This window comes from Leptonotus elevatus, chromosome 8 (assembly GCF_054856555.1).
Source record: "Leptonotus elevatus isolate MCC_2025b chromosome 8, RoL_Lele_1.0, whole genome shotgun sequence".
NCBI lineage: Eukaryota > Metazoa > Chordata > Actinopteri > Syngnathiformes > Syngnathidae > Leptonotus > Leptonotus elevatus.
In genome coordinates, this window is record NC_141246.1 from 4,131,454 (window position 1) to 4,146,937 (window position 15,484).

At 40.0% G+C, this 15,484-nt stretch overlaps 2 protein-coding genes across 4 annotated transcripts in view; both read left to right on the plus strand.

Moving 5' to 3' along the window:
* LOC147169311 (LIM and calponin homology domains-containing protein 1-like) overlaps nucleotides 1-2,320 on the plus strand; it is a 31,198-nt gene extending 28,878 nt beyond the window's left edge. For both annotated transcript variants that reach the window (XM_086081771.1, XM_086081770.1), the window contains 4 exons: nucleotides 301-369; nucleotides 527-635; nucleotides 725-827; nucleotides 1,101-2,320. In XM_086081771.1, coding sequence (XP_085937897.1) covers nucleotides 301-369; nucleotides 527-635; nucleotides 725-827; nucleotides 1,101-1,126 — 307 coding nt within the window. In that variant the 3' untranslated portion in view covers nucleotides 1,127-2,320. The remainder of the gene's footprint in view (nucleotides 1-300; nucleotides 370-526; nucleotides 636-724; nucleotides 828-1,100) is intronic.
* A 991-nt stretch (nucleotides 2,321-3,311) lies between these two features.
* Nucleotides 3,312-14,997, plus strand: tmem192 (transmembrane protein 192). Of its 2 annotated transcripts, none has more exons than XM_086081939.1 (6): nucleotides 3,312-3,463; nucleotides 4,757-4,909; nucleotides 5,252-5,513; nucleotides 5,592-5,714; nucleotides 13,345-13,450; nucleotides 14,196-14,995. In XM_086081939.1, the coding sequence occupies exons 1-6, from the start codon at nucleotides 3,437-3,439 to the stop codon at nucleotides 14,308-14,310; spliced, it is 786 nt and encodes a 261-aa protein (XP_085938065.1). In that variant the 5' UTR covers nucleotides 3,312-3,436; the 3' UTR covers nucleotides 14,311-14,995. The 2 variants fall into 2 exon arrangements, with proteins under 2 accessions (XP_085938065.1, XP_085938066.1); XM_086081940.1 differs by having other exon boundaries at nucleotides 3,315-3,463; nucleotides 4,760-4,909; nucleotides 14,196-14,997.
* Nucleotides 14,998-15,484: the final 487 nt, after the last annotated feature.

Below are 15,484 nucleotides of genomic sequence, written 5' to 3' on the forward strand. Positions count from 1 at the left end.
TTAAGCTAGCAATGGCCTTTCTTCAGGTAATTGATTGACTGCGGATTTAGACCGCTAACCAAAATTCTTGTGCCAGTCGTTAGCATAGAGGCTAACTAGCGTTAGCATTAAGCTAGCAATGGCCTTTCTTCAGGTAATTGATTGACTGCGGATTTAGACCGCTAACCAAAATTCCTGTGCCAGTCGTTGGGCGGTAGCCGTAAAACTTAAGGACAAAAAACGACTCACTTTCTTGCAAAAATGACAGAAATAGAATTAGCACACTCTAGTCAGTGGCTCAGATTTGATTTGTGACGACAGGTGCGATTCCCACGATGGCATCGCCGGAACACAGCAGCCGTCCTCACCCTTGCCTCCGTCGCCCAGCAGGTAAGAAAACAGACACATGTACAAAACATCATACGTTTATAATGGACTTTACAAGTTGTTCGATTTTATTTTATGACATTTCTGTATTACAATTGCATTTAAACAGTTTCATCATGTAGAAAGCTGAGTTGAGAAAGAGTTTTTGCTAATTACGCAGGTGCGCTAGTGGGAAGAGGCAATGCGGCGGTTGTTCTCAGCCGCTGGGAAAAGGAGCAGCCATGATCATTGAAACGCTCGGATTGTTCTTCCACATGCAGTGTTTCAAGGTACGAAAAATAATGTGTGTATATATATATATATATATATATATATATATATATAGTTAATTCCTGTTACTTTTGAAATATGTGTTCAGTGCGGCCTGTGCGAGGGGCAGCTGGGCGACGCCACCACCGGGACGGACGTGAGGATCCGTAATGGACTGCTGAGCTGCCACCACTGCTACGTCGCATCGAGAGGTGACGATGCATACCATTCGGACACTAGATGGCGAGAGTGAGCCACACAACGTTTGGACCACCGCCAGTTGTGAAAACAAAGTACATTTGTGACCTGAGATATGAGTGACAACTGACGAGTGTTTTGAGATACAATTTTTCTTATTTTAACTTGCGAGCCTCTGATTAACCCCAAATAAAGTTCAGTTCTCGTCGGCGTAAATCATTGTTTTCATAGTTAATAATGGTGCAGCCGCAATTGGATCTGACTGTTATTTTTGTTTTTGTTTCCAGGCCGAGGACAGCCCACCACACTCTAATGATCCGACAACCGACCCTCATATAATTTTACTCAAATATCTATAAGAACCCCACATAACCTAAACATACTGCGCATCCGCAGTGTGTTTGTAAGCATGACCAGCGTATTTATGACCACACAAGCACAATACATCAACTGGAATAATAATACAGTGAACCCCCGTTTATCACAAGGCATTCATTGCTGACCCATCTGCAAATATGTACAAATCTGCGATATGGAGATTGTAAAAAAAAGTTTTACCCCTCCCACATGCTTTCAAGTCATTAAAACGGCACAATTATGAATCTCACTGGAGTTGTACGAGGGCACGCCCTGCTGCAATCTGATTGGCTGTTGCATCCAGGCTGTCTGTCTTATACTGCCTCCATGTGGCCAAGGTGGGCAGACCAGGGGCAGCGTTCAATTGATGCAACGTGACAAAAAATGTTCAATCTATTTAATTATGTAATTAGTCTCTTTTTATACAGCACGTGGAGCGCTATTTTTCATCATTTAAATACGCATTACAACAATATAGCATTTGTGCAATAAATGAACCGCTATAGAGTAGGGGTTCACTGTACTACAACTGGAATAATATACAATATACACTACAAGACTATAATACTACTCTCCTTTACGTCGGTAGCGCGACCATTTTAATGCCTTACCTTCTCCTCCTTTGTTCTTACACGTTTGCATGAACATAAGTTATTGCAAGTATGAGTTTGACATGCAGTTCTCGAGCATTTAAGTGTGTTGTACGTCTTTATCCACTTTTATGTTGGCTTTGAACTCTTCCCTTTAAGCCGTTTCATCCAGTGCCTTAATTCAGTGTGTGTGTGTGTGTGTGTGGGCTACTACACACGGACCTCAACATGTGTGTGTGTGTGTGTGTGTGTGTGTGTGTGTGTGTGAGATGTGACATGAAGTGAAATTCCATACCAGCAAGTAAAACGAGTGGATCAGCCTCTTCCGCATCCTCTTCTCTCTTGGAGAGCTTGAAACCAATGACCCGTACTTAATACCTGCTGCTTCCCTCTTTATTATTTTTAGCGTCATTTCATAACATCCGGTCATCCGGTCTCCAACACAAGTGTTGCAGCTGTCCCGCTCAGACACTGAGCTTCTCGTTTCTTCTGGACGAGGAATGCTCAGCTCGTCGTCTTTTATAGCCACTGTATGTTTGTCAATAAAACTGTCTAAAATGGCTGGTGTCATTTGTATTGTTTTGAGAAGTATTTATGGTTTTAATTATAGATAGATAAAACACATGACTGTGGATCAAATGTAATCCATATGTATTTAACTGAAAAATAAATAAATAAGTGGTTAAAAACAAAGCGGGAAAAAACCCATTATTTAATAAAATTTAATTTTAAAGTCTCTTTATATATGATATATTTTTAATCAGTGTAATAAATGTATTACTTTATCAATAAAACATCTAAAAACAAAAAAAATGTGTGTCACTTAAACATCCTTTACAGGACAATGAGACTTTTAGTTAACTATAACAATTTATCTAAAGAAAAAAAATTATATGTAAATAAAATAACACTGCATTTGCTAATACTGCACTCTTAAGATTATTTGATTGAAAAACAATTTTTTACATTTACTTTGGAACATATAACATCACGTGAAATCTTAAATAACCATTTCTGAAACATTCCACAAATATTGTTACTGTTAAAAATAACAAAACACGTCACAACAAAAGTAACCGCTTTGAGGTCACATGATTCCTCTCAGCCAATCAGTAGCAAGAAATGCAAAAGCAAGGGGAGGGGGGCATACTAATGAAGTGAACGATGATACATTTCGAATATAAATAAAGGAAAAAATCGTCTAATCAAAATTTTCGGGACCAATTGTGCGAACATAGTCTACTAATTATTTTTAGGCACGTTTTTAAAAACATACAAATAACGGAAGTGCTCTGACGCAATGCTCACGTGACATACAGGCGAGGTTTGGTATGTACTGCCAGCCAGGTTTCACTGTTTTAAACTCAACATTAACACTTGTGTGTATATTGTGGCTGAATCGGTCATTACTTCGGAAAGTAGCGTTGACGTTAGCACTCAAAATCACATGCTCGTAGATAACTCTGAAAACTTGGTTCATTACCAAAAAAAGCTTGGTTCATTTTCTTCCGCCTTGTTGGTCATGTGATAATGACGTAACCGTACGGGGCAGTGGAGGCATCAAAATAGTATAGTGTGTACACTTGCCCGTTAGGCTTTAGCTTTTATCCACACCACCTGCTAAGAGTTTGTAATGTGTCCTTCTTTCGTCGAAAAAAGACGATTTTTAAAAATAAATGGAGTCCGAGGGTATCCTTTATGCTGTACGTACCCGATATTTCGTATTAATTGTTCGTCTCTTTGCTCGTATTCGCGTATGGGTGTTAGCCAAAGAAGCTAACATGGTTTGTTTGTGTTGTTGTATGAACTTTTTCGCTTAAAAGTACACATTTTACGTTAGCTGGTGTTCGTATGTCTTTGCTACATACATTGAAGACACGTCACATTTCGACTTATTTACATTGTATTTGCCAAAAATGCTGTCTTACGATGATAACCACTCAGTGTCACTTAAGATTCGACCTAATAGTTTTCAAGTTATTGATTGTTAAATTTAATAAACTAAAATGTTTGTAAAATGATTGTTGCTTTATTTAAAAAAAAAAAAGATAATAAGAAACTCTACTTATTACAGACTCTACTAATATAATTGTCTTATTTAGCTTCATAAGAGGAGAAACAAAAATTGCACACGAGTGTAAACTACAAGGGCGTTTACAGATCTGGTTTACTGTACAGTATCCCCCGCTTATTCGCGCTTCGCTATTTGTGAAAGCACGTATTAAACCTATGTTTTTATTTGATAAAAACTTACCTATTCTCATTTTTGTGCTCTTACTGTGAGATCACACAAGAAGGTGTGTCAGTTACTAGTGTTTTCTCACTGCAGCGAATCCATGTTTATTAGTGTTAAAAAATGTGGATATTTTTCTGAAAATTTTCATCAATATTTTCGCTGGAAATATATATATATATATATTTATTTTTTATTTTTATTGTGCTCCTGCCGAAGAAATAAAAGCATTTCCTCGGCGCCATCTGGTGGAATATTGGTGTTGTTGTCAGGTTTAATCAATTGTTTTTTTGTTCGATTGAGGGGTCCTGTTTTGTTAGCAGTTCTTGCAACCCGTTTACAGTCAAAAGTGAAACTGAAAGTGTGTTTCGTCTTCTCTCCTGATGCAGCTGTAAATAGCACATCACATTCAGTCAGTTTGCCCACGTGTTATTTAGCAAATACTATAATGGGCCTCATAGGAATGTTGTTTGTTTGCATTGAATAACTGAACTGCGGAATGCAGTCGTTTATGTAACATGGGTTCATGATTGTGTACATGCTAGATGCATGGCGTTGATGCTTTTATGACCCTCTGTTTTAAGTACTTGTGGCAATTATACGCTTTTTTTTTTTTTGTTCTTTTATAAACCCATGTCAGGGCAAGATCCATATCGTCCTCGGGTAGGGTATTAACAAGACTTTAATTTGGCCTTAGGTATTTATTGTGTAAAATAAATCCAACGTTGTAGAAGTGCAGTCATTCTTTTTGTTGTGTTTTTAGAAGGCAGGGTCTTCGGTGGACATGACTCTCAGCGAGGAGGATTCCCTGGTGGACGGGCCACTCATTTCAGCTGATGCCCTCCACGCCGCCATCAGGAGAGAATTCCGTAGCGTGCCCACCGCCTGGCACGCCGTCCTGCTGTCTCTGCTACATGTGTGGACAGAAACATATACGCACATTCCCAAGTCAAATTTTACTGTTACATTCATAAACAAAAATACTTGAATTAAGTAATCCTTCATTTCTTTTCTTTTTTTCTTGTTTTTTTTTTTTTTAGCACCGTTTTACAGTGTGCAACTGTGCACATGAGCCTTTCAGTTTGATTTGTATTATGTCTTATAATGTTGTTTTATGCAGATAATGTTTTTATACAGTACAGCGGTACCTCAATTTACATGTGACGCAACCTTACGACCAGTTTTTCCAAACATGAGTTTTCACTCCGATTTTTTTCCCCCCCTCTTCCTTTGACTTCACGTCTCCTGTGTCTTCCAGGTGGCGTACGTGGTTCTGTCCGTGTGCGTGGCCGTGTTGTGCATGTTGAAGCTCGGCCGGGAAGAGTCATGCGTCAGCATCCTGGGGCCCGTGCAGGGCGACAGTGCGGTGATCTTCGGCAAGGGGGTCCTGTGGGTGCTGGTTCTGGTGTTCACCCGCTGCGCCCAGCACCACCACAGCCGGGCCCGCAACAGAGGCTACCTGCGCTTCTACAGGAGCACCAGCTCACTCAGGCAGCTGCCTCTCGCCGCGCACTCGGCAGGTAGACGCCCCCGCGATGTCGCGTGGTGGAGAGCTAGGTGGCAATGATGATGCACTAAGCTTGTTAACGTGTGTTCAGGGAATGTGCTGCTGTTGGTCATCATGGCGGCAAGACTGTCAGTGGATTTGCACACCTACTTGCTGATCAGTGTTGTGACCTTGGAGCTACTTGTGGCGTTGCCCTGCCTCATCTATTATGCAGGTAAACATTTTTGGGTGGAGAGAGATGCATTTTGTGTTTAAAATCACAACAAAAAAAAAGTACTTTTTTAGAATTTTAAATCAAAATAACTAAAATGTGGAGGTATAGTGGAACCCTGCTATTCGCGGGGGTTAGAGGCTGGACCTGCATTATTATTGGCAGGATCTTATTTTCTCTCTCTTTTTGAAAAAAGATTTCCTAAAGAAAAAAGTGGGAGATAAGTTTAATGCTGAACAATGAATATTTGGGGGCGGGCTGTACTTGATTTCTTAAAAAAATAATTTAATCCAGAGTGAAACTTTAAACCAGAATTTGTTTAATTTTTTTTAAATATGTTTTTGTTTAAAAAAAAAATCAGGTGCAAAAAGTTTTGAAAAAACTCATAATTTAAGAGTTAATTTAAGGAAAAATAATTTATGGTTAAACACACAAACCCAACATTTGGGCTATGTGTTAAAAAACAAAACAAAATCATTTTCATCACTGTATGATTTTTGTTTTTGTTTTGTTATTTAAAAAAAAACCTCAACATTTTTACATAGATATATTTTGTGCTTTAAAAGAAAACTAAAGTTTTGCATATGCATGCTTTTTGAGAATACAAATTTGGATAACCCCCACAAAATAAAAAAATGCGGGGGGGTTTCCCGTCACACATAAAGCCCTCAAAATTTGGAGATACAGTGAACCAGTTGTAGTTTAGCATTCTCAAAGGCTATCTTCCGTTAGAAATCTGACATTTCATTTGTGTTCATTGTTATAGAGCAGCCATCTTTGTGGTTTAAAATAGTTGTAATTTTGTGGCAAAATGATGGGGTTTCATAAGCAGCACATGGAGAAAGACAAACTGTTAGATTTCATTGCTCTTTCAAACACACACAAGCACGCACACACAACACCCCCCCCCCCCCCCCCCACACACACACACACATTGTGAGAGTGCATTGGCATGACAATAGCCACTTTGCCCTTTTCAAACTCGACAGCATGACAATCAAGCATTCTGTCCCTCCCTCCTTCCCACAACTGATCTGCTGATTTTTCACTTTGGAACGCCCCCCCCCCCCCCGCCCCCCCTCCACACACACACGCCACTCTGAGCGGTATGAGGTACCTAGAGTCATCCATCTCATCCATTGTCCCATGCGCTTTTTTTCATTCTTCCATGATGCTTGCAAATCAAAACAATCACATCTCAAATCATCTTTCCCCATTAAAGTGAATGGAAATGCGGTTGATCCATTCCAGCCCCTTCCAATATCACCAATAAAGTATTTATTCAGGTGTTTTTTAATAAGAAAAATATATTTAATGAAATTGCAATCTAAATTTATCACCCCCCCAGTGTTTTCTAAAAGCTTCTGTTGTGTGAAGGAAGACTGCAGTTACCGAGTGTCTGATAGGATATTGATCAGGCAGATAGTGGTATTGAAAGGAAATCCATATTAAAGGGGTGTTTGGGCTGCCACGGGGCGCAGATGGGCAGATACCACCCCATACAACATATATGCAGGTGAAGATAAGGTATTAGTGTTTAGCCTAGCCACAGGCTGGCTAGCCCTCGGCCGCTCCGCCCGCACACACACACACGCACACGCACATTGTCCCGGTGTTTACAGTGTTTGTGGAGGAGGTCAGTCTGTGCCGCATTCCAGCTTGGATCAGTGTAGTGAGCCGCGAAGCAGACTCAAGCGCAAAAAAAGAACATTCACCAATCACATACTTGCACACAAAAAAAAGTTTGGTGACATTTCAGATGAACCTCAAATGCACTATAACCTTAGCAAGTGAACAGAATTTGACCTGGAAACGTCTGACTGCACATGTCCAAATATGTCCTTTAAAAAAAAAAGTATTAGTCTAACCAGAAAAAAAAAACATATACAAATTGCTCTGAGTATAAGTTGTATTTTTTTGGGGGGGGGGGGGGGGGATTTACAAGGCCAAGGACAGTGGTGCTCACACTCGCATCCAGGGTCCTCATTCCCTGATCTGATTGCGCTTGGTAATACACTCCAGGCACGCACTGTTTCACGCTTGAAGCATTGTTCAAATGTGCCACTTGGTTATTAGTGCTCCAAATAAGGAGTACCGGAGCCCAGGGCGTCAGACGGTACAGATGGAAATAGTTCAAGCACGAGCTGATGATTATTTTTAAAACAATAAGCTACATTCATAAATTAAGACACACTCTCATCAGAGTGAATATCCGAACGCACCCCGTGTTGACGATGGACGAGTTGCACAATACCTCAACTATGGAAAAGTTTTTCTTTTGACTTTAAATTGGCTTATTGTCTTGTTCTGGTGGTGCTGTTCGTTGCCATGACTACTACCCCTTCTTTTGCTCGCATTTCTTCTTCTACTTTGGTTTGGCGGTTGGCAAATATTTTTGTCACATTACTGCCACATTCTTCAGCATTCTATAAAGAAGGTGGCCAGGTGGCCACTACTTTCTTCTCCTTTTTTTTTTTTTTAAACTACTTCTTTCTTTTGGTGGGTGTTTTTCAAGCATTAACGCCACCTTCTGGCAGCCAGCGGTGATACAACATAAGTATTGGCTAAATGCTTGGGGAGCGTGGACTTTGAGTTATAAGTTTCAGCTCTAATTTTGATCTCTATTGAATCATTTGCCCATTCATGGGTCAGTGACATCATCAGATTGCAACAGCAATTTGTTGAAAAAGTCTTAACACTGAACAGGTGGACAAGTGTGCAAAAAGGTCAAATTAACTCATTCATTGCCATTGACGGTTATAGACGTCAAAAATTCATTTGAACAATTTATTTTAGTTTAACTTTTTTTCACTTTTGTTAACAAGAGTATGAAAACCTAGAATTTTTTAAATTGTATATTTAGAACAGATATAATTAGTGATTAATCATGAGTTAACTAGTGAAGTCATGCAATTAATTACGATTAAAAAATGTCGCCTGACGCCCCTAATTTTTAACAATCTTTTCTTTTCTTTTTTTAAATCGTATCAGGCGATTTACATTTTTGATTGTAATTAACTGCATGACTTCAATAGTTGACTCACGATTAATCACCATTTTTTACATCTGTTCTAAATGTACAGTATTTTTTTCCCTAGGTTTTCATACTCTTGTTAACAAAAGTGGAAAAATGTTCAATAGAAATAGTTCAAATGAATTTTCGACGTCTTTAGTCGTCAATGGCAGTGAATGAGTTAAAGTCAGCTGTAACGGTTATATTGCATTTTATCTGTCGTCTGAAACTTTCAGTTTTGTGTGTACTGTATGCACATTCACTCACTCACACGGACGGTAGAGGTGATATAAAAGTTCATGGAGTGGGGGAAGCTTTCCGAGGAGCCGGAGGTAGCGAGCGCCTGCAGCCATGAAGTCCTTACAGGAAGGCCTCGTTCTACTTCTCTTTGAAGTGCGTCCTCGATTGTGAGCGTGAGTGTTTGTGTGTGTGTGTGTTTGAGGCCTCTGCTGTATGTTTCTGGCCTCTCATTTGAACATGAATGCGGCCCACGCGCTCCACGCACATCAAAGGCGCTCCTTGGCCTTCAAAGGCTCGCCCGCTCATGCGTTTTCGCTGCAAAAGCACTACAGGGCACATTGCGGCTATACCATGCAACACGCGCACACGCAAGCTTGCGCCAGTGGGCAACTAGCACAAGCTAGGCTAATGCAGCAGTCGACGTTGTCGCTTCTTGTTGACGAGCGGCATGAACCGCTAACGTTAGCCGCTATAGTCGTCTGTTGTGGTTTGACAACGAGCGCCGAGTAGAGTCAAGCAGTAGACTGCAACATTGCTAATGCTAGCGGCTAGGCTAATGTAGCAGTAGACAATGTCGCTTCTTGTTGACGAGCGGCATGAACCGCTAACGTTAGCCGCTATAGTCGTCTGTTGTGGTTTGACAAGGAGCGCCGAGTAGAGTCGAGCAGTAGACTGCAACATTGCTAATGCTAGCGGCTAGGCTAAGGCAGCAGTCTACATATTCACTTGGCACTCCTTGGAGTCTTCATCGAAGGTCAGTCAGTTGCATAAATGTTGGGACATCCTCTTTTTGCCTCTTTATGGATTTCAAACGAAACGGTGTGCTTTAATTTAAAAGGTATTTACATCGAAATTAGGTGAGTAGAGTACCAATTACTACAGTTTGTTTTTCAAGGGACTTAAAGGGATACTAATTTTCCTGAAAATGACATCCAATCATTGCTTCCTTGTAAACGTTAGGTAAGCCGTGATTGGTTGTTACCTGAGCCAAAATGTTGCTCAGTAAAACAAGCGTGTAACGTAGCCAAAATGGCCATTTTAAACCAAAATGGCCGACTCCCTCGCGTTTCTTTCCAGACGTGCTACTGAGACTTTTTGTGGATTTTGTAGTTATGTAGATGTGTGTGTACCTAAAGTAAAACATTTAAGGGACTGAATTAACTCATTCACTGCCATTGACGGCTATAGATGTCAAAAATTCATTTGAACTATTTTTATTAGTTTAACATTTTTTTCCACTTTTGTTAACAAGAGTATGAAAACCTAGAAACAAATATATTGTACATTTAGAACAGATATAAAATTCGTGATTAATCTTGAGTTAACTAGTGAATTCATGTGATTAATTACAATTTTTAAAAAAGTAATAGCCTGATGCCCCTAATAAAAAAAGAAAGAAAAGGAAAGATTTTAAAAAATTAGGGGCGTCATTTTTTTAATTGTAATTAATCGCATGACTTCAATAGTTAACTCACGATTAATCACAAATTGCATTTCCGTAAGATTCTAGGTTGTCACACTCAAAAAAATGAGAAACCAATAGAAATAGTTCAAATGAAGTTTTGATGTCTATAGCCGTCAATGTCAGTGAATGAGTTAATTATAACTTTTTCGAAGCGCCAACAAGCCAAAATAGTAGACTCTTTCTTTTTATTTTTATATATATATATGGGTTCTTGGGACATTTGTGTTTTGTTGGTTTACTGAAGATGTGAAACTGGTTTACGGAATCATGCTGCTAATTTGAGTCATTTGGTCAGTGGAGTTCAGACCTACGGTCGGACTTTGTCCAGAAAATCTCGAACCTCCTGTCACATCTCCTTCACTTAAAATGCCTCTCATGTCTTTTAATAGGATGCAGCAAACCACCCGGCGCGGACTCGCTAGCCTGGCATTAGCCTTTAGCACCTCAGCCACGTTGTAATAATCAACCCAATGCGCACACTCCTGAACTGATAGCTGCCGCTCAGATCTCTGACCCGGGCTTGGGCTCGCCCTGTCTGTCTTGTCTGTGCACTCGCGTGTGACAGAAGAAAGAGAGAGCCCCCTGACAAGGAGGTGCGAAATGTGGCACCTTCTTTAAACTGCTACTTCCCAGCCTTCCGTCCATCCATCCGTCATTGGCATCTCGCGTCCGTTTGACCGTTTCATCATTTTTTTTTTTCAGCGTTAGGTCATCAAACTACCCAACGACGACACACGCTATTTTTAGCATGACGTGATTGGGAACAGCAGAATAAATAGGAAATAGTCAGCAACATTGTAAGTTTTATGTAATGTAAGCTTTTTTGCATAATAGCAATAACAAATATGCATGTGAGATGCAGGTCATATTTTTATCCACTTGGGGTAAATGTCAGCGATGTTGTATGTAGCCAAAAAACAAAAACAAGTTTGTAAAAGTGAGCGAAAGTCAATACGAGTTGAAACTGAAATAAACAGCAAGGAATGGAAAAAAATACGTCATATTTAAACGCCATACTATGCATACAGACGTCAACCAGCAACAAATGCTCGTGTGAAATTTCATAACGTTGTATTTATTGTCATAGCACTGGATGTGTGTCATTCCATTAAATTATTGTGTTGTGCTTTTGTTATATGCGCTCTCACATGCCACTTGTATTTACACACACGCACACACACGCGCGCACGTATTTAGGGCCTCATTATGCAGGAATGTGCAGTATTTCTTTGGATTGTGTGTGTGCCGATGCCGCGACAGAGCAAAAGCAAAGGTTGCCCTCTTTAGAATCTCCTTGACAATTTCCTCTGACTAATGACACTCCCGTCTTATCAATACTGGGCCCGCTACCCCCGATGACACCAGCATCGCCGTGTTTGCCCTGCTCACTAATTCTTAGATTGAAATTGCTTTGTAAAGTGAATTCAGCAATATGTTTTTAAATAGACGATACATATTTGAGGATTACTAGTGAGCTATGTATTAGTGACTTGTGGAGATATGTAGCATTAAACGGCGCCCAGTGGGTGTCGCACATGAGTCAGCAGGTTGTAGTTAGCGGTAGCTAGCTAGCTAGCTAGCTAGCTAGCTGTGTTTACACGCTGAGAATGCATCGTTGCTGACCGCCACAATTTACAGAACAGCTCAGTTTCATGCCTGTAAATATTCTCATTCATCCAGTGAATTGCATTAATCACAAACGGACCCGTTAGAAGACGTTCCGCCCTCTTATTCAAGCAAGCTTCATCGCTTCATGCAAGGCTAGTTAGGACAGCATTAGCCTAGCCAAGCTAGCATAGTGTAGGGATGTAGGAACAGGAATGTGATGAAATACAAAACATTTGTGGGTATATAACTCGCAGGAATTGCGGTATGTGCGTGAGCGTAAGCCCCAGGTTGAATGAATAAACGGTTGACTTTCCCTGAAATGAAATGGGTAAGCCCCGGTTAGCCCACGAGCTACTCGGTGGCTAGCGCTTCTCGTCGTGGCGTCGAAAGCCACAGGAGGATTTAAGCCGATTTATTTCAGAAGCTCAAATGTAAAACATGTAGGCTCAAGAAAGATGTGTGGTATATGATTTACAGTTGACGGTTAGCGGAGATTGCTTTCAGCATTTAAAAACAGAATAGTAGCTGCTTTTTCACTATTTTGAAGCCTCATTTTATTTGTTTGGCAGTTTTTTTTTTAATCATTCAAATCTGAAAGAATTGTTATCGAGACATCTCTGTGGTGTGCCAAATTTACATTTTCAACTTTACAACCCAATAATTGTTAGATTTTTTTATTTTTTTATTTTTATTTTTTGTGCCCAACGGCCATATATTCTGCCTTCTCTTGCGGCGACCACCCCTATGTTCCGCACTCCGCCGCCGGGCCCACCCCACTCATATCCCCCGGGTAAAGGTGTATGTTTAGGGCGTGAGAATTGGAGCTCTAAGTGCAGGATATGGCGGCCCATAAGAGCTAAGTGCGGGTTATAACGGCCCGTGTGTTTAGAAGGTGGCCAGGGAATGGAAGCCTGTAAAAGAAAAGAGAGAGAGAGAGAAAGAGAGAGAGAGAAAAAAAAAAGCACTGTCTCTGTGTGCACTTTCCCACCTTGCTTCGTTACGACAGCGAGGAAACTCTCACTGTCGGGTTACGTTTTTGTGTCTTGAGGGGAAAAAAGGCAAAGGATAATATTAGGACTTTGGATTTGCTTGGCTAAAACGTAGTCACTTTAAAACCTACAAAAATAGCTTTAATGCATTCATTTAACATTTGAGCTAACCTAAAGCTTGTCAAACATGAACTTAGCTTCATGTCGGTTCTACGTTGAGAGAACAGAAAAATAGTAGACAATACAGAGTTGTTGTTTTTTTTTTACTATTTCACAAAATGTCCTCTGCTTTTGCTCCCCCCCCCCCCCCCCCCCCAGTCAAAGTGATGACCTTCAACATGGAGCGAGCGGCCCCTGACGTCAGCCAGGAAGAACACTCGTACAACTTCAGCGTCGGTAGCCTGGCCACGGAGACGGGATTCCGGTATGGCCGTACGCACACACAAGATGGACACTGTAAAAGCATTTGCAAATTGCGACATTATTAACATTATGAAAAAAACTTTCGAGAAATACACGTAGCGTAGCTATAGTCTAATGTGAGGATTCCTTGGTCATTAATGGGACGCTGTTTATAAAATGATGGAGACGGATTCATTCTGAATTTAAACTTTACTCGGCAGCTAGAGCGACAACACTTCCTGATTCCCCTATCAGCTGACTAAACACTAACCAATCAGAAGCTAGCACACTTCTGGTAAATGCAAGTGAACGGTGGATGGAGAGCAGCAGATTCGACACATCAATTTTAGATACGTGTACAAAAAAAAATACCAAAATGTATGAATGTGTAAATAATAATTATGGGTAAATATATATTTAAAAAAAAATGAACCTACATGCTTGATCCTCAAGGGTATATGGTTCATCTCTGCTAAAGCAATTATTATCTCCTTATTTGATAACCCGACCGAAAAGTATTGGCGCAAACATCCGACTTGTACGCTACGTGTAATTCTCATAAGTTTCTGAGTTTTTCATTTTTCTTTTTATAAAGTCACAAATTTGAAAGTTTTTCTCTGAATATCGCCCCCTACCCTCCTAAAAAAATATCTTAACAAAGAGAAACCAAAACTTTTTTTTTAAACAAATTTTTGGGCAATTTGGCATTTTTTTGGTTTTCTGTGGAATTCCGACAGAAAAGGTCCTCAATGTGGCGTGTGTTTCAGGGAGGGTTCCTGCCTGGAGGAGGTGGTGGAGAAGCAGGCAGACCTGATCGAGTACCTGAAGCAGCACAACAGCTTGCTGAGCAAGAGGCTGCTCAACCTCTCGGCTCAGCACTGAACGCCAACTTCGCCGTTCCGGACTTCCCCCCGCCAAGCACGCGGTGCACTTCGGTCAGACTGGATTTCGGGTCAGACTCGTAACTGAGCTCGCCTCTCACTTGAAACGGACAGATAATACGACGCGCAACCGCTGAAAATGGCCGACGTTTGAAGAGGTGAGAATGGGGAGGGGACATCGGGGCGAGCGTCCCAAGAAAGCTGCTACATTTTTTTCCTTTTTTTGTTTTTTTTAAAGGAGACTGAGTAAAATGTAAATACTGCAGTCATAGCCAAAGATGGCTTTATTGTATATGAATGTGTGTTTGAAATGTTCATAAATGTTTACGCCTCTGTTCTGTTTTTTAGTGCACAGAAGCCCCACCTGATTTTTTTGGGCTTTGAGTTTTGCCGGCATATCAGGTTGTTGTTTTTTTTTTTGTTTTTTTTACAACTGCTTTGACCAAGTCATCCTCGGGCCTGCAGGTGTCATGACTATTTAGGCTGGCGTTTGCAGGGTTTTTTTTTTCTGGTAAGCAAACCTATTCCTTGTTACTTGCTGTATTTTTCCAGATAGTTTTTTTTTTCATTCTGGATTTTTTTCAAAATTCAAAAAATTGCTTTTTTTTTTTGTGGCGGTTATAATGAATGTCAATTGTTGTGGATTTTGCTATGAATAAATTGTGTTGATCTATATTAAATGTTTACAGCATTTTATTATTATTTTGAGTTTTGATGATTTGACATTTTGAGATCTGTACAATAATTTTCTCAAAATTACATTTTAGATTTTAACTTAAAACACATTCCCATGTTTTTTGTTTTTAGCAAACAAGTTATAAATGAATCTCTCTTACGACAATCTTATTTATATATGATTTATTATGACTAAATATTGGAGTCTTAAGGCAAAAGAAGCATGAAATAACATGTGACAGTTCATCTGCTTCAATGAGTTATTAACTTTCTAGGCTTATTATTTTTAAGCGTTCAACAATTATGACAACTTGACAAAATTATACAAAACAAGTGTGGCATAAACATAAGTCAGTAAGTCATGAATTCCAACAATTTTGCATGTTACATGAAACTATATGTAAACAGGTGGACTGCAATTCTTATCTTGAAACGATATGAATAATGATGTACTTATACAGTATATAGCCTACCGAGCAAAATGAAGCATTTTCTTTCTT

Excerpts from the sequence above, each read along its gene's own strand:
- tmem192 (XM_086081939.1), top strand. The coding sequence starts at position 3,437 with ATGGAGTCCGAGGGTATCCTTTATGCT. Across the intron at positions 4,910-5,251 it reads TCCTGCTGTCTCTGCTACAT|GTGGCGTACGTGGTTCTGTC; the intron begins GTGTGGACAGAA and ends TGTGTCTTCCAG. Across the intron at positions 5,514-5,591 it reads TCTCGCCGCGCACTCGGCAG|GGAATGTGCTGCTGTTGGTC; the intron begins GTAGACGCCCCC and ends ACGTGTGTTCAG.